This window comes from Saccopteryx bilineata, chromosome 5 (assembly GCF_036850765.1).
Source record: "Saccopteryx bilineata isolate mSacBil1 chromosome 5, mSacBil1_pri_phased_curated, whole genome shotgun sequence".
Classification (NCBI taxonomy): Eukaryota; Metazoa; Chordata; class Mammalia; order Chiroptera; family Emballonuridae; genus Saccopteryx; species Saccopteryx bilineata.
The window spans coordinates 255,207,920-255,234,995 of NC_089494.1; the positions used below are offsets into that span (position 1 = coordinate 255,207,920).

General features: G+C 37.3%; 1 protein-coding gene and 1 pseudogene across 1 annotated transcript; both read right to left on the reverse strand.

The window, feature by feature from the left end:
• Window positions 1–256: 256 nt before the first annotated feature.
• NCAPG (non-SMC condensin I complex subunit G) lies at window positions 257–27,013 on the reverse strand. Its single transcript, XM_066232482.1, has 21 exons — window positions 26,803–27,013; window positions 25,679–25,879; window positions 24,226–24,454; window positions 22,219–22,364; window positions 21,474–21,558; window positions 19,543–19,735; window positions 18,692–18,841; window positions 16,497–16,637; window positions 15,543–15,666; window positions 14,300–14,389; window positions 13,798–13,977; window positions 12,311–12,421; window positions 11,008–11,127; window positions 7,913–8,137; window positions 5,775–5,956; window positions 5,330–5,504; window positions 4,451–4,612; window positions 4,074–4,218; window positions 3,582–3,668; window positions 1,630–1,699; window positions 257–568 (listed from the first exon to the last, which is right to left on the reverse strand). Exons 1-21 carry the CDS (start codon window positions 26,911–26,913, stop codon window positions 445–447), a joined length of 3,051 nt encoding a protein of 1,016 aa, XP_066088579.1. The 5' UTR covers window positions 26,914–27,013; the 3' UTR covers window positions 257–444.
• On the reverse strand, window positions 17,108–17,207 carry LOC136307160 (U6 spliceosomal RNA; annotated as a pseudogene).
• Window positions 27,014–27,076: the final 63 nt, after the last annotated feature.

Here is a 27,076-nt window from a genome sequence, read left to right on the forward strand (position 1 = left end):
AGCAAGTCTATGGGACTTCATTAGCCCTCGAGACGGTGCTTTTTACATAGGTTCTGAGATTGAAAATCTGTTCAACTACATTGTAACCAGCCCTTCTAGGTCATAAACTTCTCAAATGCTAACCATTAGCTAGTTCTACCAGTGCCGTGATTTTAAGCATGTTCCTAGCATCACCTGGAAAGCCTGTTTGAGACGCAGTCCCTAGGCCCACCAGAGATTCTGGTGATACCCCTGGGACTGACGCGGACACTGTGCGGAGCACGCTGACAGACACAGTCCTCCGGCTTCAGTACAGGCCAAAGTAACGTGGAGTCACACAGCACAACGTCCGGCTAGACATCAGGCAAAGTGTTCCAAATTTTAACACAAGGTTAAGTTTATTAAAGCAAAGAACTGAAAATAATTGTAAAGACATTTGTAAAAGGACTCCCGCCATCATTTCTCCTAACCGACGTCTTCATTGAGCAGCTGCTCGAGGTTCAGTTTACTTTTTGCCAGTGCTGCTGTCTTGGCCCGTCTTGGTAATCTCATCCTCATTTCTGACTGTGGCTCTGGAACATCACGATCACTAAACAGATGTGGAAAATACACCAACTTAAGTACAAGCTTTAAAACCACAGTTTATTTATAAATAAAACTTTCTTTGTTTCTGACTCGCATTCTATCAGTGTGTAATTGATACCCCAATTCCACTAAGCCTGAAACTACAGTCTCAAACAAAGCCAAAAACTGGTTACCCAGCAAACTGAAATCATGGAAAACCTAGCTAAACCTGGTGTTGTACAGAAGGAAAGAAGGAAAAAAAAAACAAACAAACTTTTGTAATGAAGGATGTAATTAAACAAGGTTCACAACTGCCCAAGAGTTTTTTTGGAGAACACAGAAATGGTAGGAAAAAAATGTTCTCTTGATTTGGGCAATAAATTACTAAAACACTGTAAACAGCATGGTTCCAAAAAGATTTTTAAATTTATTACAGTAATGTACTGAAAACATAACACAGTTTTGCCAATGAATAAATGAATGCAAGGCAGCTACAGCCTTCAGCTCCCACCAGTGGCGAATTGGCAGAAACCAAATCCAAACACTGTAACAGTGGTTTTCAACTACTGGTCCATGAAAGAGTGAACCACCCTGATGTATGAAAATTATGAAGTCTATAATCATGGGTCTATAATCTTCACACAACATTAGGGTGGTTAACTTTCACAGACCAGTGGTTGGAAACCACTGCACTATACCCCTAATATGTCCAAATTATAGGCAGAATTATTCTATCATTGTAAATGTAGAGACGCCATATCTTAATCTCAAGAGTCGCTAATTCAAATTAGAGTCACATATACATGATCGTGTAATTAGAACACATGGAAATATAAATTGAAAGAACATACTATCAAGATGACTACCTTGTAATAAAGACCATGCCAACTAATAGGAAAAGCAAATAAGCTATAGGAGGTCAAAATGCTTTTGATAATGGAATCCAAGACATAGCTATGAGTTTTCACTGATTATCTTGTTATATACTGAGGTTCACTGTCATTGTAGAACACAGACATTAGGAAAACAATTTTTTCCTAATTTTAGACACAAAGTAGACCTCTACATACTCTACACATGGAGTACCTTTCCGAGTCAGCCTCAGAAGTCCATCGTCTCCTGGTAATTCTGCCTGATGCTGTCACTTTCCTTCGACCTTAAAGATAGTTCAGTATCAAAATTGTTAATTGCTTATTTTTTAAAATCAGTTTCTGGGCTACCTAAATTCTTTACATTTCTTCTGCAACACATCGCCTCCTAAGTTCCCAGCTACCCTGTACCAACTATCAACACCACAGAGAGAAAGAACTTCTACAATAGATGAAAAAGTTATCAATTTCTTTTGTAAATTCTGATAACAGGCAAGGGAAAATATGAAGGAAAATTTTAATTAAATGTAATTATAGGCAAGAAGTATGTGGAAAACATGCTTTATAAAGAAAGTATCTCTATTAGGGCTGTAGTACAAAGTATATGGAGGAGCTAATGAAAATTTATAGTACAAAGATAGGCAGGTTAATCCCATAAAACAGGTCCTTAAGAAATAGAACTTTAATCAGTAAGTAATGGCTTCTTGTACAATAATCAAACATATACCTGGTCAATTCAAACGTGTTCTAAAACATATTTCAGTATAAATATTAAGAGCCTTAATATGTCAGGTGTTGCAAAAATTCTGCAAGGTTAAGAAGATAAAGTTTGGCAGGTTCCATCTGTGATAACAATATGTATATATATGTGTATATATATATATATATAAATTTTGAGCTATCAAAAAAAGCAGTGTTTTACTGGGATAGTATCTGACTAAAAGCAATCTTATCAAAATCATATTGTTCAGTATAATAATCTGGTTGAAATTTGTAAACCCTACTTATTCATGAAACGTATTGGTTTTTCCCTCCCGAAACCTTATAATACATATTTGCTTTTAAACTTCTAATATCATTATCCCCAGGAAAATATCCAACAATTGGGACTAATTTGGGATATCCAGCAATTAGCATTTAGATAATTGACTAGCTACAAAATGATATCATGGACATATTCCATTTAGAAAAATATTAAATCTGTATAGAAAAAGGCCTCGAAAAACATTTTTCAAGGATTAAAATAATAGTTGACTCATGGATGATATTATTGGTGTTCTTTACATTGGTATGGTTGGATGGATTTCCGTAATAATGCAATGCTTTTGAAATAAAATAATAAAACAATAAACATATCTTGATTTACAGACTTTTTCTCCAAGTGATCGCCTAATAGTCAACATTTACATTTACATTATTCCAACAAATCCTCTATTGTTGGATATCCCTCAGAAAATAAATTATGTTGGAGAAATATGAAATAAAATGTGAAAAAGGAAAACAGAAACCCAGAAAAAGCGACAAGACTGCTTAATCATTTAAGAACAGAACACCACTTGACCAGGCGGTGGCACAGGGGATGGAGCAGCAGACTGGGACGCGGAGGACCCAGGTTCCAAACCCCAGGGTCGTTGGCTTGAGCGCAGGCTCATCTGGTTTGAGCAAGGCTCACCTTGAGCCCAAGGTCACTGGCTTGAGCAAGGGGTCACTCGTTCTGCTGTAGCCCCCCAGTCAAGGCACACAAGAGAAAGCAATCAATGAACAACTGAGGAGACTAAGGAGCCACAATGAAGAATTGATGCTTCTCATCTCTCTCCCTTCCTATCTGTCCCTATTTATCCCTCTCTCTGACTCTCTGTCTCTGTCAAAAAAAGAGCAGAACACCAAAATCTGATAATAGAAAATCATCATTGATCATTTGCTAATAAAAATCAACTTAACCCAAATAATCTTTTGCAACAGATCTTTTGTATCATATTTCTAACAAAGGCACTCAGAGCAACGCTAATATTTTAGATTACAAGACAAAACCTAATTATCAGCTGAAAGAATTAAGCAAAAAATACCTAAGACATCTGTCCCTAGGGAAACAAAGGTTAGGACTTGCAAAGTAGTTCACTAGAAAACAAAACTGAAAGGTTTATACAGAGCTAATCAACCCGCACACACCTCTGTTAGTCTTCGGCTGAGTGGTTTTTGACGCTCCGGTTGCTTTTACATTCTTAAGAGGCGTTATAAATAATTCTTTATTCTTTTCTATTAAAGGAGACAATGCAACAATGTGAATAAAAAATAGCTTCATGAATTATTTTAAATGGTCTTTCCAAGTCAATTTTTCATAAAACAGAAATGACAACCAGTCCCATTAGCAGCTATTGAAAATGTATCATAAATCAGTGTTCCAGAAAATGTGAATACTGGCAAGTAAGCAAGCAAAACTCCTAGGAAAAAAGTCTGTACGGTCATATGGTGAGAAATGTACACAAAAAAAAATTGTAAAAGTAGAACAAACACTTAGCAATTATACGTGGTTCTCAAGGGGATTAATTAGAAAAATTTCCTTTCCGTTTCTGAAACCCAACCGCATATTATAGGAAAAAAACTTCGTCTCAGGAAAGATGACAGGAAGAGTCATGAATATTCAGATGAGCATGCTGTTACCGTCTCCGCTGTCCCAGGCCCTTGCTGTCGCCTTGGTACCAGCATCCGGTGCCACCGCAGCTTGGTCACCAGATTCTTGAGTTCCTTTTTCTAACTGAAGTTTGATTTTCTCCAAAGCTCTCTGACATATCCTATCTTTTACTTGCTATGACAAAAAACATTAACATTTTTTAAATACAGGATTTTCTAATATTTCAAAAAAGCAACATGCTAATATCAAGTTGTTTGAAAATATTCAAGAATTTTATTAAATTTATGAAGGAAATATTTACTTCAAATGAGCAAAGCCATTGTGCTAACATGTAAAACTTAATACAACCATGTAAATTTTACTTTGATAAAAATATATAAATAAGAGTATTTAGAAACTGCCTTACCTCCAGCATCTCATTCAACAGAACCAAAAGATCTTTAGCAACATTGCTACTGAGTTCCAAGGAACTCAAGGCTTTTATATAGACCCGAACTTCTGGTGAACATGGACATGTTAAGATCTCACTGCAAATTTTTATAGCCAAATTGTCGTGAACTGTTAAGGCCTAGAAAATCAAGATAAAAATCTTTGTAAATTAAAATGGTATGATTACAATACAGTCCTACACATCTAACAAACATTTACAACTAATTATCTTGCCATAATCCAAGAAACAAAATGTCTAAAACCAAATGGAACATATTCCTCCCAAAATGAGCTCCCCAACCTAACTGGCAGCTGAAATTAATTACACACTTACTTTCAATGTGGTGACAAGCTTGACCAAAGGACATTAAAGGGTTAAAAACCCAGAGTACATTTAATTATGGGACAGTTTAAATTTATCTTCTTTGAATTAAAAACAAAACTAAGCTTGAGGAAAGTTTCATTCTTTGAATTCTCCTTCCTCCTATCAGAAATAGAGCAGGTCAGCTAACATCAGGACTCTCAATGAGTCCTCGATAACACATAGGTCATTATTCAGAAAGATGAACAGCCAACAGTAGGAGAGGAGGGGTAGTGAGGGTGATGAAATTTTGGTAATTTTTCAGCAGCAAACATGTCGGCACTGATTGCTTCTATGTCTGCATTTCCCAAAGTAACTTTTCTTTTTTCTTACTTTATATTATGGACTAACACATAGACCAGAAATTTCAAGATCAAAATGTAGCTTCTATTTCAAGGAATCTATCAGAGGGACTATTTTATCAAACAAACAAAAACAGTGACCTGCATTCTAAATCATCATCCTGACCACTCAGAGGCCAGCACACTCACCCACCTGATAATCTTGGGAGTTCTTGGCCTGAGGATTCAATCCACTTGGTCTTGTCAAATCTACAAGTAACTCCATAACATTAGCGATATCTATTTCAGCTAAAGGAGAAGATGCAGGAGCATTGAGCAGTGTTTGCAGAGTTGGAAAAAAGGCTTCTTCAAAACACTCCTGGTTGGTCCTATTGAAAAACAATTTCAAAGTAAACTGGCAAAGAAATAGCACATGATTCTTAAAAATATATTCTGTCTCAAATTCACCCCATCAAGACAGTACATTTTCATCCCGGAAAGAGCCAAATGATTCAAGTAGATAACATTTAGGTAAGTTCTTCCATTCATCACTTCCCAATGAAGAAAGAGAATAAACAACAAAAGGATGCTACAGACGTGACCCGGGGGAGTGAAGTTCACTTCCAGTCAGATTTCATTTACGGCCATGACTCAAGCACCTGCTCGCATAAGCAAACATCGGGAAAAACACGCCGAGACAGTGTCGAAGTCGCACGTCCTCCTCGGTCACAGGATTGTACCAGGACAAGAGGAGACGAGACAGAATCCTGCTGCTGACCAGGAGCCCGGAGAACATCAGCTTGGCCAGCCCTTCCGCTGCTCCTGTCCGCAGTTCAGACACCTATGACAAATGACTTGCATTAAAAAAGTCTTTTATTTGTATTTCCTTTGTAAACCTTAAAATGTGACCTATCCTGCAATATATTTATATGAACTATCCAGAAATCATACAGGTTATTATTTATCATGACTTTTTTAAAGCACATAAGATTTTGTTTCCTCTTTTAGGTTCCATTTATGTTATGTTATTAGTCTAGCTGTTAAAACTTCAATTCCTTTAGAATTCTTTGGAAAATAGTGTTGATAAGGACGTGGAAAAACTGGAACCCATGTACATTGTTGGTGGAAATATAAATAGTTCAGCTGCTGTGGAAACAGTTGGGCAGGTCCTCAAAGACTTAGACAAAAAAATTACCATACGACACCACAAAACTCCTAGAAGAGAACAGAGAATAAGGTCCTTGATATAAGTCTTGTGATTTTTTGAATTTGACACCAAAAGCAAAGAAAACAAAAGTAGAACTAAACAAGTGGGACTCCATCAAACTGAAAAGCTTCTGCCCAGCAAAGGAAATCATCACCAAAGAAAGACAACATAAAAAACGAGAGAAAATATTTGCAAATTATATATCCAATAAGAGGTTAATATCCAAAATATATAAACTCATTGAACTCAATAATAAAAAAATAAAAATTTATTTTCCAATTAAAAAAAATGGGCAAAGGAACAAAATAACCATTTTTCCAAAGACATACAAATGGCCAACAGGTACATGAAAAGGTACTCAACATCATAAATCATCAAGAAATTGCAAAACAAAACCACAAAGAGCTATTACCTCTTAGAATGGCTATCATCAGAAAGATCAGAAATAACATGTATTGGTGAGGATGTAGAGAAAAGGGAAACCTTTTGCACTGTTAGTGGGAATGAAAACTGGTGTCGTAGTAACCGAAATTTGTTAAGAGTGGAACTTAAATGTTCTCACTATAAAAAATTAATAAATAAATAAATAAGTGAGGTGTCGGATGTGTTAATTAACTAGGTTAGGGGAGATCCTATGGAGAAACAAAAGAAATTCCCATAGGACACAGTCCCCCCCTCCTAGGTATATACCCGAAAGGAGGGGCACTCCAAGCCACACACACACGTGTGCACAGCGGCACCATGCATTCCTGGTAGCCAAACGTGGAAGTAGCCCCAATATCCTTCAGTGGATGAACAGCTAAACAAATGGTGATATAAATATAAAAGGGCATATTCTTCCGCTGTAAGAAGAAATGAAGTCCTGATCCACAGTACAGCATGCATGATCCTCAGAGACTGGCCCCATGAATGAAAGCGACACAAGTCACAGAGTGTATATGCCATTTATTTGAACTCTCCAGTGTCGTCAGATCTGTATAGACTGAGTGAGGGCGGGGTGGTCTGGAGCTGGTGGCAGGGGGAAAATGTTTTTAAAAATTAGAGGTGGTGCTTGTACTACATTGTGAGTGTACTAGATGCAAATATATTGTTCACATTAAAACTGTTAGTTCATGTATGTTAATTTTACCTCAGTAAAAAAAATCAATATAAAAAATGTTACTTAAATGTTTATATATGCTAAAATATGTAGTTCAAGAGTACCTTAAGAAGAGAGATGCAATCCATACCTGATCTTAGACCTTCCACCCACCCAATGTGAATTTATTTTAATTTATTTCTCAAGGCACTTGGGAAAAAACACTTTAAGTCATAAATCACAAAGACAGAGAAAAAGATGAAAAAATGATAGCAACCACTTTCTAATACTCATTTCATTTTTGCTTACATTTCCATTCTCGGCACATACAATTTATAGCCAGAAACTAGGAGTACTGGAAGTGAACGTAGAGTTTAATTATGATAGTCAAAAGGCGAAATTTTGAAATGTTAGCCAAGTTGAAACTTCAGCCTATAAAGAACAGAAATATAAAGAACACAACGTACACGCCGCACGTGCTGCTGGGGAGCCGGGCTGCGGCTGTTTCTCACCTCGCTGTCTAAGAAGTCAGAGAGAAGCTTCAGAATGTTCTGGGCTGTGGCTGTCACTTCTCTGGCTTCTTTTGATTCTTGCTCGTCAGTGTTTATTTCTTCTCCTTCACTTTGAACTGCTTTGGTATTTTTAGTTGTAAATGGTTCAATCCCAAATGTCATCAGCTGATCAAAGATGGCCTTTAAAGCACTTATTTTTATTGTCACATCATCAATTTGCAAAACCTACATTGAAATATCCCCCGAGAGAAAGGAATTCAGTCAATTTTTATTGTTATGCTGTATAAAATTAACAAGTATCTTATTTTCTTAGTCTAATTTCATAAGAGGGTCAATCACAGATAAAACATTTTTCAAAGATAATAAAAATTTCCATTTTTTAGTTATTTTTATTTATTAGTATCATAACAGTTATAGTTACTTCAGAAAAAGTTGACCATCAGTCAAAAAAAGTCTGGAACTAGTGTCTGGCTGAATTATATTATTTGTTTCTTTTATTTAAAAAAATTAGTATGTTCAACTTTGATTTTATTATATTATTCTTTTTTTTAATCTAGAAAACCTGTTCACTTATACTGAAATTGTCTTGAGCAATCTATCAAAACAAAAAATTACATTCTAATCAATAAAAAGCATTCATGAGAACATCAATACTCTTTGAGGTTATCACGTTTTATTGAAAATAAATGTTTCTCTTATGAGCTCAATAAATTCAGATTTCACTTACAGTGAATTCAGTTTTCAATGAACCGGACAGGGTGGCTCCTTTATAAAAGGGGGAAACCAGAGAGCTCAACCAGCTGTGTGAGTCTATCCTGATACAGAAAACTGAATTCCTACATACCAGGTTTCAAAACCATGAAAATCAGAGCTGACTCTTTCTATTATAAAGAAATTTACTACTATCTTTAATGCACTTAAGTTTTGGTGAGTGATAAACTACTTGGCTATATATTATAGCTTAACCTTCAGAATGAATAAATTGCACATATAACTCATTTTACTTCATTTGAATCATTCACAAACAACATTTTTAATTCAAAAAGTAGACTTATTTTATTCAGGTAAATATTAGTAGCCAGTGTCTGAAAAAATTAAGTTCAGAAATCAAAGGTGTTTAAAACTAAAAACAGAAGGGTAAACTTTTAATTTTTTAAAACTTTAATTCTGTGACAAGGCTGCTCTTGACTGGTTTGATTTGAAAGAAGGTAAGATTGTGGAAGGGTCTTGATAAGAAACTCATCATCTTTCACGTCAACTGATTTTGACAACCCCTTTTCACTACAGAAAATTCTAGAGGAGCCCTCAGTACCAAGGCTCCTGGAGCTCTCTCTCTCAGTGGGGGATGCCTTAGTATTCAATGACTTCAGAGTGCTCCAGGACACTCCTGAGCATTCTGGTCACACTGCATTTCTTCTCTCTACAATGACCAAACCACAGTATTACTACTGATATTATAGTCAGCAAAAATTACAGCGGTCAAAATTCACATTTCATCTTTAAAAATCAAATGAACTTAAAATATCTTCTAAAAGAGTCCTTAGGATTTCCTTTGCTGCTATACTAGAAATCTCATATAACCGTCTACCTCCACTCTCCTCTGTCATAGTTCTAACTTGACAGCACCTTGTCGTTTTCAGCAACACTCATAATGGTATACAGGAAATCTTAATGAACGTCTTACCTCATTTTTATAGCCAAAAATAACTAATTTAGCAAGCTAGATATAAATGAATCCTTACTCTCAAATGTTCTAGCAAGATTTTTCTTCCATTTAAAAAAAGGTAGCCCTTCTTCTGTGTATCTACCCCAAAATTTTAAAATATTTATTTGTAAAGATATATGCACCCCGCCTGACCTGTGGTGGCGCAGTGGGTAAAACATCGACCTGGAAATGCTGAGGTTGCCGGTTCGAAACCCTGGGCTTGCCTGGTCAAGGCACATATGGGAGTTGATGCTTCCAGCTCCTCCCCCCTTCTCTCTCTCTGTCTCTCTCTCTCTCTCCTCTCTAAAAATGAATAAATAAAATAAAAAAATAAAAAGATTGCCTTCTCTTAAAAAAAAAAAAAAGATATATGCACCCCTTGTTCATTGCAGCACTATTCATGATGGCCAAGACAAGGAAATAATAGAAGCATCCTTCAATAAACAACTGCATAAAGATGTGGTACAGATATACAGTGGAATACCACTCAGCCTAAAGAGATGTTAAAATCCTGCCATTTGCAACAGCACAGATGGATCTAGAGTATGTCATGCTTAAGCAAAATAAGTCAGACAGAAAAAGTCAAGAACCATATGATTTCACCCATATGAGGGATATAAAACTGAAAGCAACAAGTGAACAAAAAGAAAAACAAAAACTCAGACACAGAGGACTGACCGTATGATGGTTACTAGAAGGAAGAGGGGTAGGGGGTACTGCAGCGTAAAGGGGGTCAAATATTTGGTGACAAAGGATTTGACTCCAGGTGGTGGCCACACAATGCAATATATAGCTGATGTATCATAGAAATGCACACCTAAACCTATATAATTTAATTAACTGATGTCACCCCAATAAGTTTAAATTTTTTAAAGAATGCTAAAAAAAAACACAAAAAAAAACCAATAACCAGGGTCAATCGAGTGCTTCAATACCCAAATTTCTAGAAAGCCAGGAAAATGAAGTGGAAAATTTTCTGTTCCAATTTCATTTTGAAAATGTAGCATTTTACTTCCTGGGCACCTACAAGCCAGTACATTTCACAAACAGTCAACAAGACTTCTTTGAGAATTACTAGCAGAATCGCTGATGTCAACTATACTGTATATTGTTTATTTTTTCAGTTTCCTCTTCTAAAATGTAAGCTCCTATCTTATTTTTTTCTAAGCTTAGAATAATGGGCATATAATATGCACTCAATAAATTTTACTATATGATTAATTTTAAAGGTACTTTAAATAACTGACATTTCATTCCTTTTCTACAGAGATGTCTGAATAAAAAGGAAATCAAAAGATAAAAATTGAGTCTCTAAAAGTCATGCATAATGATCATGATCCTCAATAAACATGGGAAGAAATTAAATTTATACTACTAAGACAAGTCCTACCTGCAGTAATAACACAAAGTGTTTACTTGCAAAATTCTGATTCTGTAGTCCACAGCATCCCAGGCATAAAACAGCCAGGTTTCTTATGATAGGATGAACACTTATTATTCCAGGAAGAATCTAAAATGAATTAGAAAGTATAATAAATCTTACCAGGACAAGAAATGTATAGTAGTATATTAAAAACATGGTCAAAATAATTTCTGTATCATTTTGCAGATCTACATTTCCAAATTGTCTATTAATTCAAAGTAGTCCATTTTCAGTTGAAAAGGTAAATATTAAATTGCTAAAACAGAAGAATATGGCCAGAGTGAAATAGTCTGATCATGAAACAACTCCCCCTCTCCCTGCTAAAACTTTCTCAATGGCTTCCCAATACCCAGAGGACAAAGAGAACACTCCCTAACATGACGTACAACATACCTCACTGTGTACTCTTTCCCAGCATTACACTGTGCTACTCCTTGCTCTCTGCTTATTCTGTTGCTCTGATTATGATGCCTCCTACTCAGTGCTACCAATAGAAATATAATGGAGCCACACATGTCATTTTAAATTTTCTAGTGGCCATATTAAAGTAAAAACAGGTGAAACTACTGTAATCTTAATATATTTTCTTTCACCCAATATAACTCAAATATCATGAATCATGTAATCAATATTTACAAATGGAGATAATTGACATTTCCTTATTTGTACTAATTGTAAACCCAATGTATTTTTATACTTATAACACATCTCAATTTGGACTAGTTTTTAATAGCCACATGTGGCTGGTGGCTACTGTACTGGAGAGAAAGTCTAGAACATTCTTCCCTCCTTCACATAGTTAATGTCTACTCAAATAACAGATCAAGGTCACCTTCTAGTGTCTGCAGTATTCATGTACCTAAACTCAGTAAAATGGAGATTATCTATGAAGGGTTACTTTAGTAAAAAGTCTTTTAAATATATAGTAATAAACTCCCTCACAGGACTCATATCTTTTCATACTCTTCCTATCTACCTAGCAAGATTCCAGTAATGAAATATTCCTGCTGTTATTTCCTCTTACTATTCCAAGAATGAAGATACACAGCACCTCTTTCCAGCATAATAATTTCATACCAGGTTCTTTACATGCATCATCTTAATTTAATACTCACAATATGATTGCAGTCACTGGATTTTCTTTTACCATTTATATTTATCAGACATTTAAAATGGTCATCTTTTCATACCTCTGCACCCCAAGGAACATATTACTTATAAAACGAGGAAGGAGTGTGCGAAAATCCCTCTCCCAGAGCCACCAGCATACCAGAGACTCAATGATGCCGTTCACGGTTGCGCTTATCCCTGTCGATGGGGCCATCTGCTTCAACAGCTCATGACACAAAATGAGACACTTCTGTAGTGTTTCAGGATCATTCTAAAATGAAACATGAAATATTCAGCATTAGTAAGAATAGCTTCGGCCCATCCCTTAAATGTTTGCTTTCTCGGGGCTTTGTGTCAGACATATTGCCTCTGCTCACACACTCTGGCAATCTCAGACAGCCATCCAGCTTCACGTACCATCTGTGAGCTAGCTCAGCTGCTGTCGAAGTTTCAGATTCATATATACAACTGCTAGAAAACATTTCCTCTTATATGTTCCACAGGCTTCTCAAACTCAGTACATCTAAAAGGAAATTAACTCATCTTTCCCCAACTCCCTCCTCCTCCTATGCTAGATCCATAAATATCACTGTCATCTACTCAGTTGTCCAAACCGAAAGACTAGCACACTTTCTTGACTTATTCTTCTCCCTGTTACTAATTCCTATACTTCTCAAACCTACCACTTCCTTCCATGTCATTATCTTGTTCAGAACACAACCACTTCAAGCCTACATTACTGTAAAGTCTTCAAACTAGCATGCCTGCCTAGGCTTTTACACTGCAATCCGTTTCCTGAATAACAGTGATCTAAGATATAGCCCTGGCCAGCTGGCTCAGTGGTAGAGCGTCAACCCAGCATGTGGATGTCCCAGGTTTGATTCCTGGTCAGGGCACACAGGAGAAGCACCCATCTGCTTCTCCGCCCCTCCCCCTTCACGCCTCTCTCTCTCTTCCCTTCCTGCAGCCATGGTTGATTGGTTCAAGCTCATCGCCCCAGGCACGGAAGATGGCTCCTTGGAGCCTCCACCTCAGGCACTAAAAAGAGCTCGATTGAGAGCATGGCCCCAGATAGGCAGAGCATTGGCCCCAGAAGGGGGTTACGGGGTAGATCCCAGTCAGGGCACATGTGGTAGTCTGTCTCTGTCTCTCCTGCTCTCACCTGGAAAAAGAAGAAAAATATATATAAAGCTCATCCATCCTACCACTTCTTCTTCTTTTTGTTTGTTTGTTTGTTTTCTTTTATTTAAGTGAGAGGCAGGGAAGCAGAGACAGACTCCCGCATGTGCCCCAACCAACAACACATCTATCTGGCCAGCTCTGGGCCCCAGCCAACTAACAACACAGACGTTGCTGGTTCAATTCCTGGTCCAAGCACATACAGAAACAGACTAATGTTTCTCTCTCTCACTCCCTTCTTCTCTCTCTAAAACCAACAAATAAAATTTAAAATAAAATAATAATTGAAGTTAAGGCCTTTCAAAGTCCAAAATAGAAAGGAACCAGAAATAAAAAAAAAGTATTTTCGTATTAATTCAAGGTAGTTAAAAATCCTTCAACGTGCATGTATTCTGGCAGCTGAGTTAAGAAAACAAGGTTTAGTTGAGATAAATAACAGCTGAAATTACTATAAAAAGGCAGAGATACCTTCTCTACATGGACTTCTTTCATCTGGAGCTGCTCCGTCTCCTTCAGCAGGTTTACTCTGGAATTTTCCAATGCATTTATTTCTTCTTTTAATTCTGCTGCTCGATTAAAATTCTGTAAGATGATGCAGTTTTCCAGAGCATCTTTTGCCTCAAGAAGTTTAACTTTTATTTCAGCCATCTGGGAAAGACATAAATTGATTATGTAAATATCAAAAACTATTAATATGCAGATCTGTAGCAAACTGCAAAGTGCAATTTAACATCTCACATCCCAGAAGTTAATCAGTCAGACACATAAGCTATGGTCTTCCTGAAACAGACATGCAAACCTTTCAGACTGACATAATCTGGTGACACTCTAGACACTTCTGTAATTTAATGGTTAACGAATAATTTGACCTTGTGAGAACAAGTCTAAAAACATACAGCAAGAGGGAATAAAAGACATGCACTACTACTACATTATATTCAAGTATTTCTTTAACTTAGAAGAGAATTACCTTGAGTTCTTTCTTTCTGGCCTCAGCAGGATCAATTTTAACACCAACAGTAACAATGGGTGCCCGAATCTCTGAGATAATTTCTGTAACCTGATAAGTAAAGTTACAGTTCACAGTACATGCTTTAATAAATGTTCTATTTCAGAAAATGACAGCAAACTGCTACATAAAACTCCAATTAGTATCCGCAATCTCTTAAAAACTAGAGCAAAATATACAAGTAAAAATGGTGCACATTCTATCTGCTAGACAATTTTAGAAAAAAATGACCAAATCTGACGAAAAACGCTAAGAATAAGGGACAAAACAGGCACATAGATATTGAAGTTCTCAGTGTCTAAACTTAGGCACCACAAAAATGAAGTCTCTGCCTTCAATCTTCACCTCCCTACCCTGTTCGGCTCCATGGGAGCTAGATATAAAAAATAGAACACTCTTCATTGTTCCTTTGCATACAGAACACATAAATAAGCCAGCATTAACTACAAACTTGGCTCAGAGGCACTGGAGTCGGCCATCTCAGGAAAAGGCTGCATCCCTACCGAGGGTACTTAAGCAGACAGTGGATCGCCACTACGTGGGAGTGCTGTGGAAGTAAGTGATTTATGTATAAGTGTGTATTTATGGAGGGGTTGAAAAAGACAACCTCTGAAGTAACCCACAACTCTGAGATGGTATGATTTTATGAAAAATAATGATACAAGTTTGTTTTTTGACTAAAAATAAAATAATACTTGAAAAAAGTAATATTACAGCAACATTTATTTCTGTACTTACAAAGCAGTTTATGAACATTATTTCACTGAACAATGAAAGGTAGGTTTTACTGTTATTCTTATTTTGCGGACAAGAAAAATATCTAAATGAAATAACTTGCCCCAAATCACAAAGCCATCAAGTGTCGGAGAAGATTGGAACCCAAGTATGTATAACTTGAGCCAGCTCTCACTCTAGTGACTAATGCCCAATGTCACCTCTTCCCCAAACTCCATTTCAAATTGATGCAACACATTAACAGGCACAGAGATATTGTTAAGTAAGCTAAGAGGAGATATTATTTTTCAGTGTGTGGGGGGGAGAGAGGGGGAGAGAGAGAGAGAAAGAAAAAGATTTGGTTTTAAGTTTAAAACTTGACAAAATTAAAACCAAAGGCAGTTAAAGAAAAATCAAAAAGTACTGAAAAGAAAGTAAGACAGTCCTCAGTCATTGGCCAATCCTGATCAACACTGGGGAAAATACTTACAATCTGTGTTCTCTTATTATCATCTGTAATGATGTGGAGCAGTCTCTCAACCAGAAAAGAAACTAGGGAAGTCGGGGTTGTGGGCAGAGTAAGAATCTCCTGTAAAATAGCCAGCAGCCGTTTCCTGCATTCAAAAAGAATTCTAATTTAAATATGACGGTAAAAACTCGTTTTATCTCTAACATTTCACCTATTCTGCAGACTTATTCACATTTGTCTCACTCCTTTTTTATATTTATCACTATAGGTACAAAAACATATGTACAGATTTTAAGTCAAAAATTCATCTTCTGGCCTTGGCCGGTGGCCTTGCTCGGAGCACATCTGATCTCCGCCTGGGCACGTACCGGAGTCAGCCAGTGACCACATGAAAAAGTGCAACAACAAATAGGTGTCTCTCTCCCTCTCAAATCAGTCAACAAATCAAACTCTTTAAAAAATTCATGTTCGGCAAAAAAAAAAAAATATTCTAAATGACCTTACAATCTTTCATACATCAACATGATGAAGTAGCAAGATGCCAGAAGTGAATAAAACCTTCTAGAGAATATTACTAGCCCTCTGTCATAAAGACCAACGGATTTTTAAGCATAAACCTGCAATTTCATTGACTTATTCTGAAGAAATGAAGACCTTATCTATTTTATATTTTTATACACACACACACATAAAGGGGGGCAGGAGTGAGGAAAGAGTGGATTTCCTTTGATACAGTACTCTCTATGACATATTAGAGAGCAAGGTAAATACAGAGGTGGGCAAAAGTAGTTTATAGTTGTGAGTACACGAAACACCGACTTTATCCTTGTACTATTTTTACTATTATATTATTTTCCACAGGAGCAACTGAAAACTTACTTCTTTGCTCACTCCTGTATATTTAATTACCTTGTAACAAGACTATACTTCAGAATAGAAGAACAAATTAGAACCAGGCTTAACATTTAGACATACCTTCCTCCTTCTTCATTGGTATCCAGAGTCTTGATAATCAGAACCAACTGCTGCCCTATGAACTCTTTCGTCATCACATGTGCAATGTAGGAAAAATCACTCCTCTGTTCATCAGTAACAACTGGAATGCTCTGAATATAACTAAAACAAGAATTAATAAAAGATAGGAGGTGTTAAGAAACATTAAATAGCTTCCCATTAGGGAGGAAAAAGTTTTTCAGTTCACATAAATCCAAATATGTGGCTGTCTATACCACATGATAATAATTTGGTCTATAGAGTCAATTCTATGCTATCATCATGAAATTTGTCATAAACAAACTTATTGGCCTGAATCAAAAGAATTTGGAAAATCTCAAACTGATAACTATTTCAATGCACTAACAGTCACTGATTTTTAATTTTTCTATTGCAGTTGATATTCAGTATTATATTAGTTTCAGGTATGTATCACTAGTGTTCTTAATTAGAAACTTCTGAGTCTCTTATACAATATCTGATTTCAAAAAGAGCTGTCTTCCATCATCATCCCTAATTAACCATTATTTTGTTTAAAAGAATAGTAATTACACAAGTAATCCACGAATACAATGATCTTTTTAAAAAATCATAAAAATATAGGGAGCTTCATGAATTTGTATTATCCTTGCTTAGGGACCCTACTAATCTCTGTATTGTTCTTATTTTAGTGTTGGTGCTACTGAACAGTACCATCAACTACGTGTGTATTCTTACTGTAACTGCCCAAATTAAAGCTTCTTACAACCTTCACTTAAATAATATTCAATTGCTATCAGCAGAGGAGTAAATTAAATGATACCACTACACTGTGAATGATTTGTTGTTAAGACTGTGATAGATTTCACCTGACCAGGCGGTGACGCAGTGGATAGTGCGTTGGACTGGGACGCAGAGGACTTAGGTTCGAAACCCCAAGGTCACTGGCTTGAGCACAGGCTCACCAGTGTGAGCACAGGGTTGCAGGCTTGAGTGTGGGATCACAGATATGACCCCGAGGTCACTGTTTTGAGCAAGGGGTCAGTCATTCTGCTGTAGCCTCCGTCCTCCACCCCCCAGTCAAGGCACATAGGAGAAAGCAATCAGTGAACAACTAAGGTGCCACAACAAAGAATTCATGCTTCTCATCTCTCTCCTTTCCTGTCTGTCTGTCCCTATCTGCCCATTCCCTGTCTCTCTCACCAAAAAAAAAAAAAAAAATCAATTATGTATAATGTGCTATATTTTAAAAAAGCACTTCTGTATTTAGTATACATGTATGTAAACGTACAGAAACATTTGAAAGTATACATCCTGAATTGTTTAGTTGTTAACTCCAAGAAAATCAATGGGATTGAGGAATTAGGAGATAAAAGAGGAAACTCCACATTTTTGTTGTATGTACACCAATATTGGAATTTTCACAAGAATGCATTCTGTTTCACTGGTATAATTTTAGAGTGAAATAAGTGAAAATTAGAGTATTTCAAATAATTTAAGAAAAAGAGTACAGGTTCAAAAAAAATTTTTAAACAAAAAGCCAAATAGTAACAGTTTTAATTAATAATAAAACTGGCCACAAACAGACACCCTGTCAGTTGGAAAACTATGGCCCACACAACAGATGCAGCCTACTGCTCATGTTTCTATAGTGTGCAAGCTAAAATGTTTACATTTTCAAATAGTAGTTTAAAATATATATATGAAAATATATATGTGTATAAATATATACATGTAAAAATTACTCAAAATTCAAATTTCTGCATTCATAAAAGCCAATTAAAGTTTTATTTAAAATAACATCACACTTAAGTATCACATACTGTCTTTGGCTGCTTTTGCAAGAGCACAGCAGAACTGAGTCATTGTGACAGAGACAGTGTAGCCCACACTCTGAAATATTTCCTATCTGGCACTTAGGAAAAGTTTGCTACCCAATTTCAGAGTTAACACATTGTCATCAACTTTATGGAGAAATGTACATAATCACAGCTTAACAGTTTTCAGGATATATCCCTAAACAGATCGACTTGACTCTTTCTTTGGAAGATTCAGTGTGCATAATTATTCCTCTTTGCCTGTCCAAAAGATATATGGTTTTTAATTTATTCCCAATCAGCCTATCTCTGAGGGAAGTGTTTGGGAGACCGACACGGACAGCAACACTAGTACATTCCAAACCAAAGAAAAAACTTTACCTCAGTAAGTAATCTGCATAAACCACAGGCTCTGGCAAAATCTGCTCCAAAAATTCTTCACCTTCATCTCCCTTGGACTTCAAATATTCACAAAGAACACGCCAATACAAAGTGATTTCAGGAGTTAATGTTTCCACTGGAATCAATTTTCTTCATGTAAAAGGAAGAAAATAAGAAAAAGCATTATCTTAAAATTTTCTATTCAGTTAAAAATGTGAACCGAATAGAAAAATGGGAAGAAGCAGACTTGATTTGTAACCACTATTCTTTTAAATTAAGTAATAGATAAAATGGCTACTCAGCCACCATCTTTCTTAAAAGCAATGCAGGTCGAAAGGAGGAAGGCCTTGCCTACTCAGTAATCCGGCTCAGACCTCCCTTGTAGCTGGATGCTGATAAGGGACGATTGAATTAGGGTGCAGACAATTTTGAGGGACTGTGGTGCCACTCCCAAGCACAAACAGAAGCAGCAATCTTTCACTTGCCTTTGCCCAAGGCCCTTTGACGAATCTGTATAACCCCTGCCCCATCCCTCCCTCGGGACTGACACCCTTTCCTGGTCTCAGCCCGCCTGCACCCAGGTGTTTTTAAAATAAATTTTCCTTTTGGCACACACTAGCCTCATGTTTTTGGTTCGGCCCATGGTTTCAGCCTTTCACTAAAAGTCATTAAGTTGTCAAAAAAAAAAAAAAATCAAATGACCATACTATAGGTTTGCATGTTGCTGAGTAAAAAAAATGAAAAGGGATAAATAAAAAGTACTGATACAATATGAATAGGGGGAGAGGACTAATTTTCATTGTTAGAAGTTCATCAGTATTAACATTTCAAATAATGAATACTTTGTATACCTGTCATCGTTTTTTTTACAGATTTCTACCAGTTCATTAAGAGGAGTCACTGAAAACAAGGCATTGAGAACAGGGACTGCCACTTCAGAAGAATTTTCCACATCCAACCGATGAAGCAACTCTAATATATTTCCTTCCATAAAACGTAGCCAGCTTTGTAGAAGATGCTTCTGCGTTGCTTGTTTCACAGCCTCTGGGAAGTCATTTGAAACATAGGTGAACAGAGGCTCCCTCTAGCTTCCATCCCCTGTATTTCACCTGTTTTAATTAACTTACCAGATCAGTGTTAAGATAATGTTGATATTTACAGTAAAAATGGAAAGAAACTAAGAGGCAAAACGAAGTATATTAATGAGAAGCTAAGAGTACAATGCTATTGCAAAAATCAGTATGATGATCACCTCCCCAAAAAATGAAGGTCAGAACCAAATACTCAACCTCTACCACAACCTTGCATTCCTTCTCCCTGGATTCAGTGCACTTCAGGTCTTGTCCAGACTAAATAATACCTAGTATTTCACTTGTGGACTGATTTCATTGATTACACATGATGCTATTTGCAATGTTAAGTCATACAAGCATTTATCACTGAACAAACCTTATTCTTAGTTTTTAAAGCCATCCTAATCATTAGTCCTGTGACAGTGTTTTCAAACTAAGGTTTCCTTGCTACAGCAAAATTAAGCCATCCTAGCCTTCAGGGATTGGAAATTTAAACCAGATCATTCCTCAACATTCCTATATGAAGATTCTCTAGTCTTAACAGGGACAAAACAACAAAAAACTAAGAAAATTATACTTGTATGACCATTCCTAATTGCTGTTTCCAATGCATAGAACACATTTGTGTCAAATAGATAGCATTTTAATAGGAAGCTGAAAAAGAGATCGTGCCCTACTGGTACTTCTGATGTACATTAGCTCTCAGTAGCCTTAAGCTATGGTTTCTCAATCTGTAAAACAGGAACATTCAAACAAACTCTGCTCCTTCTAAGTATCAAGATCAGGGGTCTCCAAACTTTTTACACAGGGGGCCAGTTCACTGTCCCTCAGACCATTGGAGGGCCGGACTATAAAAAAAACTATGAACAAATCCCTATGCACACTGCACATATCTTATTTTAAAGTAAAAAAACAAAACGGGAACAAATACAATATTTAAAATAAAGAACAAGTAAATTTAAATCAACAAACTGACCAGTATTTCAATGGGAACTATGGGCCTGCTTTTGGCTAATGAGATGGTCAATGTGCTCCTCTCTGACTACCAATGAAAGAGGTGCCCCGTCTGGAAGTGCGGTGGGGGCCGGATAAATGGACTTAGGAGGCCACATGCGGCCCGCAGGCCGTAGTTTGGGGACCCCTGATCAAGATCTTTTTAACTTTAGAAAATGTTTTCTAGGCCCTGGCTGGTTGGCTCAGTGGTAGAGCATCGGCCTGGCGTGCAGAAGTCCCAGGTTCGATTCCCAGCCAGGGCACATAGGAGAAGCGCCCATTAGCTTCTCCACCCCTCCCTCTCTCCTTCCTCTCTGTCTCTCTCTTCCCCTCCCGCAGCCGAGACTCCATTGGAGCAAAGATGGCCCGGGCGCTGGGGATGGCTCCTTGGCCTCTGCCCCAGGTGCTAGAGTGGCTCTGGTCTCAACAGAGCGACGCCCCAGAGGAGCAGAGCATCGCCCCTGGTGGGCATGCCGGGTGGATCCCGGTCGGGGGCATGCGGGAGTCTGTCTGACTGTCTCTCCCCGTTTCCAGCTTCAGAAAAATACAAAAAAAAAAAAAAGAAAATGTTTTCTATACAATACAGCAAGATAAACTTCTATAGACTGTGGAACTAATAAGCTTACTTGACTTATTTTAGGACACCTGTTTCCTAAATCTTTTAAGTCTGAACTTACAGTCTACTAAAGTTTCATATATAAATGTGTTTATCTTACCTGACCTGTCATTAAGACCTTGTTGAAGGAGCATTACTCTCTGAGCAATGGACATAACTCTCATATGAACTTTTTCGCCTAAAACCTTAAAGAGATAATAAAAAATGGTCATTAAACTTAACAGTTTACATATTTCATAACTAATATCTCCTTCTTCTAAGACAATTACCCAGGATCTCCAAAAAAATTTATATCTGGTAACACATTTAATGCAATAAGATACTATCAAATTACCTATGCTCTCCATATGTAAAAATCTCAATTTAAAAAATCATTATTTGTCAAATATTTTTCAAAAATATTTTAAGAATGTGGCTTTTGATAGCCCTGGCCAGATAGCTGGGTCGGTTGGAGAATTGTCCTGAAGCACAGAGGTTGCCAGTTCGATCCCTGGTTAGGGCACATACAGGAACAGCTTAATGTTCCTGTCTCTGTCTCTCCCTCCCTTCCTCTCTCTAAATTTAAACAAACAAAAAAAAATTAAATTAAATTTTAAAAAATATGTATAAAGCTTTTTTCTCTTTTAAAACTATGCCTAGGCTCTAGCCGGGTGGCTCAGTAGATCAAGTGTTGTCCAGGTGCACCAAGGTCATGGGTTCAATCCTGGGTCAGGGCATGTACAAAAAGCAATCAATGAGTACACAACTAAATGGAATTAGTAGAACAGTGAGTTGATGCTTTTCTCTCTTAAATCAATAGGGGGAAAAAAAAGGACACGCTTATAGAAGACACTGAACTTACTAACCTGAAAGGCCAGCCTCCTGACAGCCTCTTTCACATCCCTCGTGCGTCCCACAATCTTCGGCAAAGTCTTTGCTGATGGTACAATACATGATAACACTGCCCGCCTAACTTCTGAATTTGAATCATTTTCAATCAAAGTAACATATGCTAAAAATAAAAATATATATTGGTACATTAAAGAAATATTTCTTTAACCATAGTCATAAAATAGCCCACATTATATTTAATAGTATTTTTTAAATGATAAAAGTAACACTCTTTTAGTCTTACACCTTTAATTTTCGCTGAAGATTTTCTTCTGCCAACTTCTCTTAACACGGTCAGGATGGGAAATTATTCAATGGACTGTACGTGAAGGCTAATACAAAAACAAACACTCCTAAAGATCTCAGAAAAATCTATCATTAAGATTATGTCTCTGCCCTGGCCGGGTAGTTCAATTGGTTACAGCGTCACCCCAATACACCAAGGTTATGGGTTAGATTTGTAGTCAGGGACACATACAAGAATCAACAAAAGCAGAATTTTTTTTAAAAAGCTTTAAGATTATGCCTCTAATACTCTTCAAGATTTAGAAGAGTATCTATTATAGCAGGCAGTTTATTTTTAAACTGATACGGCTTTATAAAAAGCTCATACTATTTTGATTTTTAATGAGTTCTAAAAAGAAGTAACTTCTGGTTTTACATACTGAAACAAAATCCACTCCTGTAATTAAATGTTTATTTATCTCTACTGCCCAAATTTTCCCCAGCTTTATAATCAAGTACATGTTGACTATTAAACATATGTTTTACACACTATTATGTGTACCAATTAACACCAGAAAATATCAACTACTGCCATTTATCAAAATTGATTACAAAGCTAGTAACAGAGACAAAGGGAAAAATGAACAGAAGAGTATACAAAATATACCCAGGCTATCTTTCTGAGCCCAGAGGTAAAGATTTCTTTAATAAAAGATTAAAAAGTGCAAATCAAGAGATTGATAATTTTGACATTAGAAGGTCTACCCAACAAAAGACATTCCAAAAAGAGTGAAACAATAAGCCATCCAAAGTAGGAAGGGATTTACAATTCACATAACCCAAGGATTTCTTTTCAGAGTATAGAACACCAATAAATTAAGACGAACCAACAAAAAAATGAGAACACATCAACAGGCATTAAATAGAAGAAAGATAATTAATTGGCTGCTAAATATCCACAAAGATACATAACAATGGCATACATCATACAACCTGATAAACAAAAAATTAAAACGTGACAGTACCAAACATTGGAGAGGATATGGATCAATGGATCAGTTAAGACTGTTATACACTTTTATTGGGAATATTAATTGGTACACTGTTTCACAGAACACACGTAACTTATCTAATAAAGTTGAACACATATATATGCCCTAGAAAAACTCAACCTGTGCATCAGAAACCACGTGTTAGTTCATAGAAACAACACTTTTTTAAGAAAATAACTAAAAATTAGAAGGTCCATCAATATTAATAACAATAAATTCTGTTCATACCACAGATCGCTATAAAACAGAAAATAAACAGATCAACATGGATGAGTGTTACAATTAGAAATAATGTTGAAAAAACAGAAAAACAGTCTGACCCATATAGCATACAAAACGATAGGCAAATCTTAACATTATTTAGTGATACACACATGTAGTTAACTGTCTAAACAAAAAGACAAAAGGATTAACCCAAAATTTAGGATAATCCTTATCTCTGAGAGAGATGTTACTGGGGTGGTGCTTAAGTTAGGCTCCAAAGTTACCGAGGACACTCTGTGCTTTTAAGTTGGGTGGTGTCTCCTTGGGTTTCTTTTTAAAATCACACACATATATGTGTGTATAAATATACATATGCGCGCACATGCACACACATATACACCTATAGCCTTTCATATATGTCTAGTTCATAATAAAAATTGTATCTACTGATAATTTAACAAAGTCAACAAAACTGAAAAAGGATTTAGGTGCTATACATACCATTAGCCACCGGGCATTCATCATCTTTGGGATCCTGAAGGCGTGAAAGAGCAAGAACTGCCTGTAACCTCACATTTGGAATTTTATCTTTCAGTCTAATAAGCATGGCTTCATTAATCTTAACAAACAAATCATCATCAATCCGGGCATTTTCTGGCAAATTTCCCAAGAGCTTGTTTACGAGCTGGCACACTCGAAATCGAACTGCATTGCTGTTTGCTTCATGAGACTGAGATGAAGACAACCCAAAATTTAGTCACATACTATTAGTAAATAATCACATAGCATTTGAATTCTATATGACTAGAATTTGAAAAATTACAACTGTAATTCATTACTTGCAGATTAATTATAATGCTGCCTCGATCTACAGGCAACTAAACATATACATTATAAAGTCTCAACATATACAGTACAGTCTAAAGCAGTGGTCCCCAAACTACGGCCCGCGGGCCACATGTGGCCCCCTGAGGCCATTTATCCGCCCCCGCCGGACTTTCAGAAGGGGTATCTCTTTCATTGGTGGTCAGTGAGAGGAGCATAGTTCCCATTGAAATACTGGTCAGTTTGTTGATTTAAATTTACTTGTTCTTTATTTTAAATATTGTATTTGTTCCCGTTTTGTTTTTTTACTTTAAAATAAGATATGTGCAGTGTGCATAGGGATTTGTTCATAGTTTTTTTTATAGTCCGGCCCTCCAATGGTCTGAGGGACAGTGAACTGGTCCCCCTGTGTAAGAAGTTTTGGGATCCCTGGTCTGAAGTATTCGCTAAATTAGAAGAATAAATCCCACCTGACCAGGAGGTGGCGCAATGGATAGAGCATCGGACTGGGATGTGGAGGACCCAGGTTAGAGACCCAAAGGTCACCAGCTTGAGCACAGGCTCATCTGGTTTGAGCAAAGCTCATCAGCTTGGTTGGAACCAAGGTCGCTGGTTTGAGCAAGGAGTTACTTGGTCGGCTGTGGCCCTGCGGTCAAGGCACATATGAGAAAGCAATCAATGAACAACTAAGGTGTTGCAATGAAAAACTGATGATTGATGCTTCTCATCTCTCTCCGTTCCTGTCCGTCTGTCTCTGACTTTCTCTGTCTCAGTAAAATAAATAAATAAATAAATAAATAAAATTAAAAAAACAAAATATTATCTTTAAAAAAAAATAGATCCCTCTTTGCAGGAACCGTTGCTTTATTTCTAAAATAGAGAACTCATTTGAAACAACCGTATAAGAGAACTAGTTTAAAAAGCTCATTAAAAATTTTATACTGGAGTTATTTTAAAAGTCCACCTTTTAATCTTAACAACAGTTCTAATATTCCCTATAAGAAACAGGCTCATTCACAGACATTTTTCTCATCTACCAGACATTTCAGTCCCTAACTCCCATTGCCCTTTTAATATACTAGTCAAGTTTTCTACAATTACGTCCCCAGAGTTCTAGTTTTCATAATACCTTTAACAGAAAAGTAAACAAATAATTTAAAATGCCACCGTCTTCCTCTTCATCATCTTCCACATCCGACTGGTGAAAGGAAGTAACAAACTTGGCTGCAAACTCTATCGTCCTCTCCACAACGGGCTCCCGTTTGTAGACCACCATGGCGTATTTAAGGTAATGAACGAACTCCTCATGAAAGATTACTTTATCCTCCGTCTGAAAGACAAAAGAAACCCTTCACAAACTGCACTGATAAAATCCTTATCTTCCCCACACTACCCTAAGACTGTCGGAAGTTTTAGCCATAACTGAAATTAAAATCATCATTAAGCAAACTCTGAATTATCCAAACCATCAAAACGGAAATAAATGTGCACGAATTTCTCTCCATAGAAATTAACTTCTCCCAGGGAGACAACAATCGTGAAGTCTGGCAATGAAAGAATTCCCTTTTTTCCCCCAACAGCCCTGAATTCTCAATATGCCTTGGTACCAGTTTAGTAAATATATGATTCATGAACCCAAGATCAACAGTAGCTTGAATATTTTTATCATATTTAGCCTCACACAGAAACTTCTTTTTGATAATAACTTTCACATCCTACCTATCTTCAAATGCTATTGGGTTGACTTAACAATTTTTCTTGGACCCCACGGCAATTTGTTTTACCGACATTCATTGCCCTATTCTTCTCACCGCCCCCATTCAAAACAAAAGAAACAGTATTGACATGAATAGGAAGAGCCAGGTCCTAATAATTTGCTATTTGATGATCTGATACAATTTAACCACAGGCAGAGGTTAGAGTGGTTTGGCTGACGGTCGGCGCTTCTGGTGTGCGCGGTGGCCAGAGGGACAGCGACAGCTGAAGCACAGCTCTCAGGATCCACCCAGAGGTCCCACACAGGGTGCCCGGTCGCCCCGGAGCTCGTCAACGTTTCCCTCCAAGTGCACCGCCAATAAAGGACTAACGGTCTGCGCCAGAGGTTGCTGGGCACCGAGGGGAGGCCCGGCATCTCTGGCAAGTCGCGCGATCAGGAGGGTTAAGGAGGCTGGAATCGCGGTGCGGCCAGTCGGGAGAGTCGCGGGAGGGCGAGGGGCGAAGCGGACAAGGGGCCTCGGGGTCCGGGGCGCTCACCGTGCGGTAGGTGCGGCTCAGCGCCACCACCAGCTTCGCCTGGTTCTGGTGCGGCTGCTGCGCCAGCTGGAAGGCCTCCTTGATCCGCAGCAGCTTCTTCTCTACCCCCATCGTGGCGCGACTCCGCGGGGACGAGCCCTGTCTGCGATCGCCTGCTGCCGGACAGACAGACCTCACAAACCCAAACCCAACCTCCTCAGCCTCCCCTCCGCCGGCCACTGAGCACTCGGGGCGTGGCTACCGCCAGAGTATTTAAATAACTCCCGCGGTAGAG

What these genes read in the sequence shown, in the direction of transcription:
- NCAPG (XM_066232482.1), bottom strand. Translation starts at nt 26,913, where the DNA reads ATGGGGGTAGAGAAGAAGCTGCTGCGGATCAAGGAGGCCTTCCAGCTG. An exon ending in TGTAAAAAAAACGATGACAG is followed by an intron (nt 18,842 to 19,542) that starts GTATACAAAGTA and finishes TTTTACATGAAG; the next exon opens with AAAATTGATTCCAGTGGAAA. An exon ending in ATAATAAGAGAACACAGATT is followed by an intron (nt 14,390 to 15,542) that starts GTAAGTATTTTC and finishes TTTACTTATCAG; the next exon opens with GTTACAGAAATTATCTCAGA.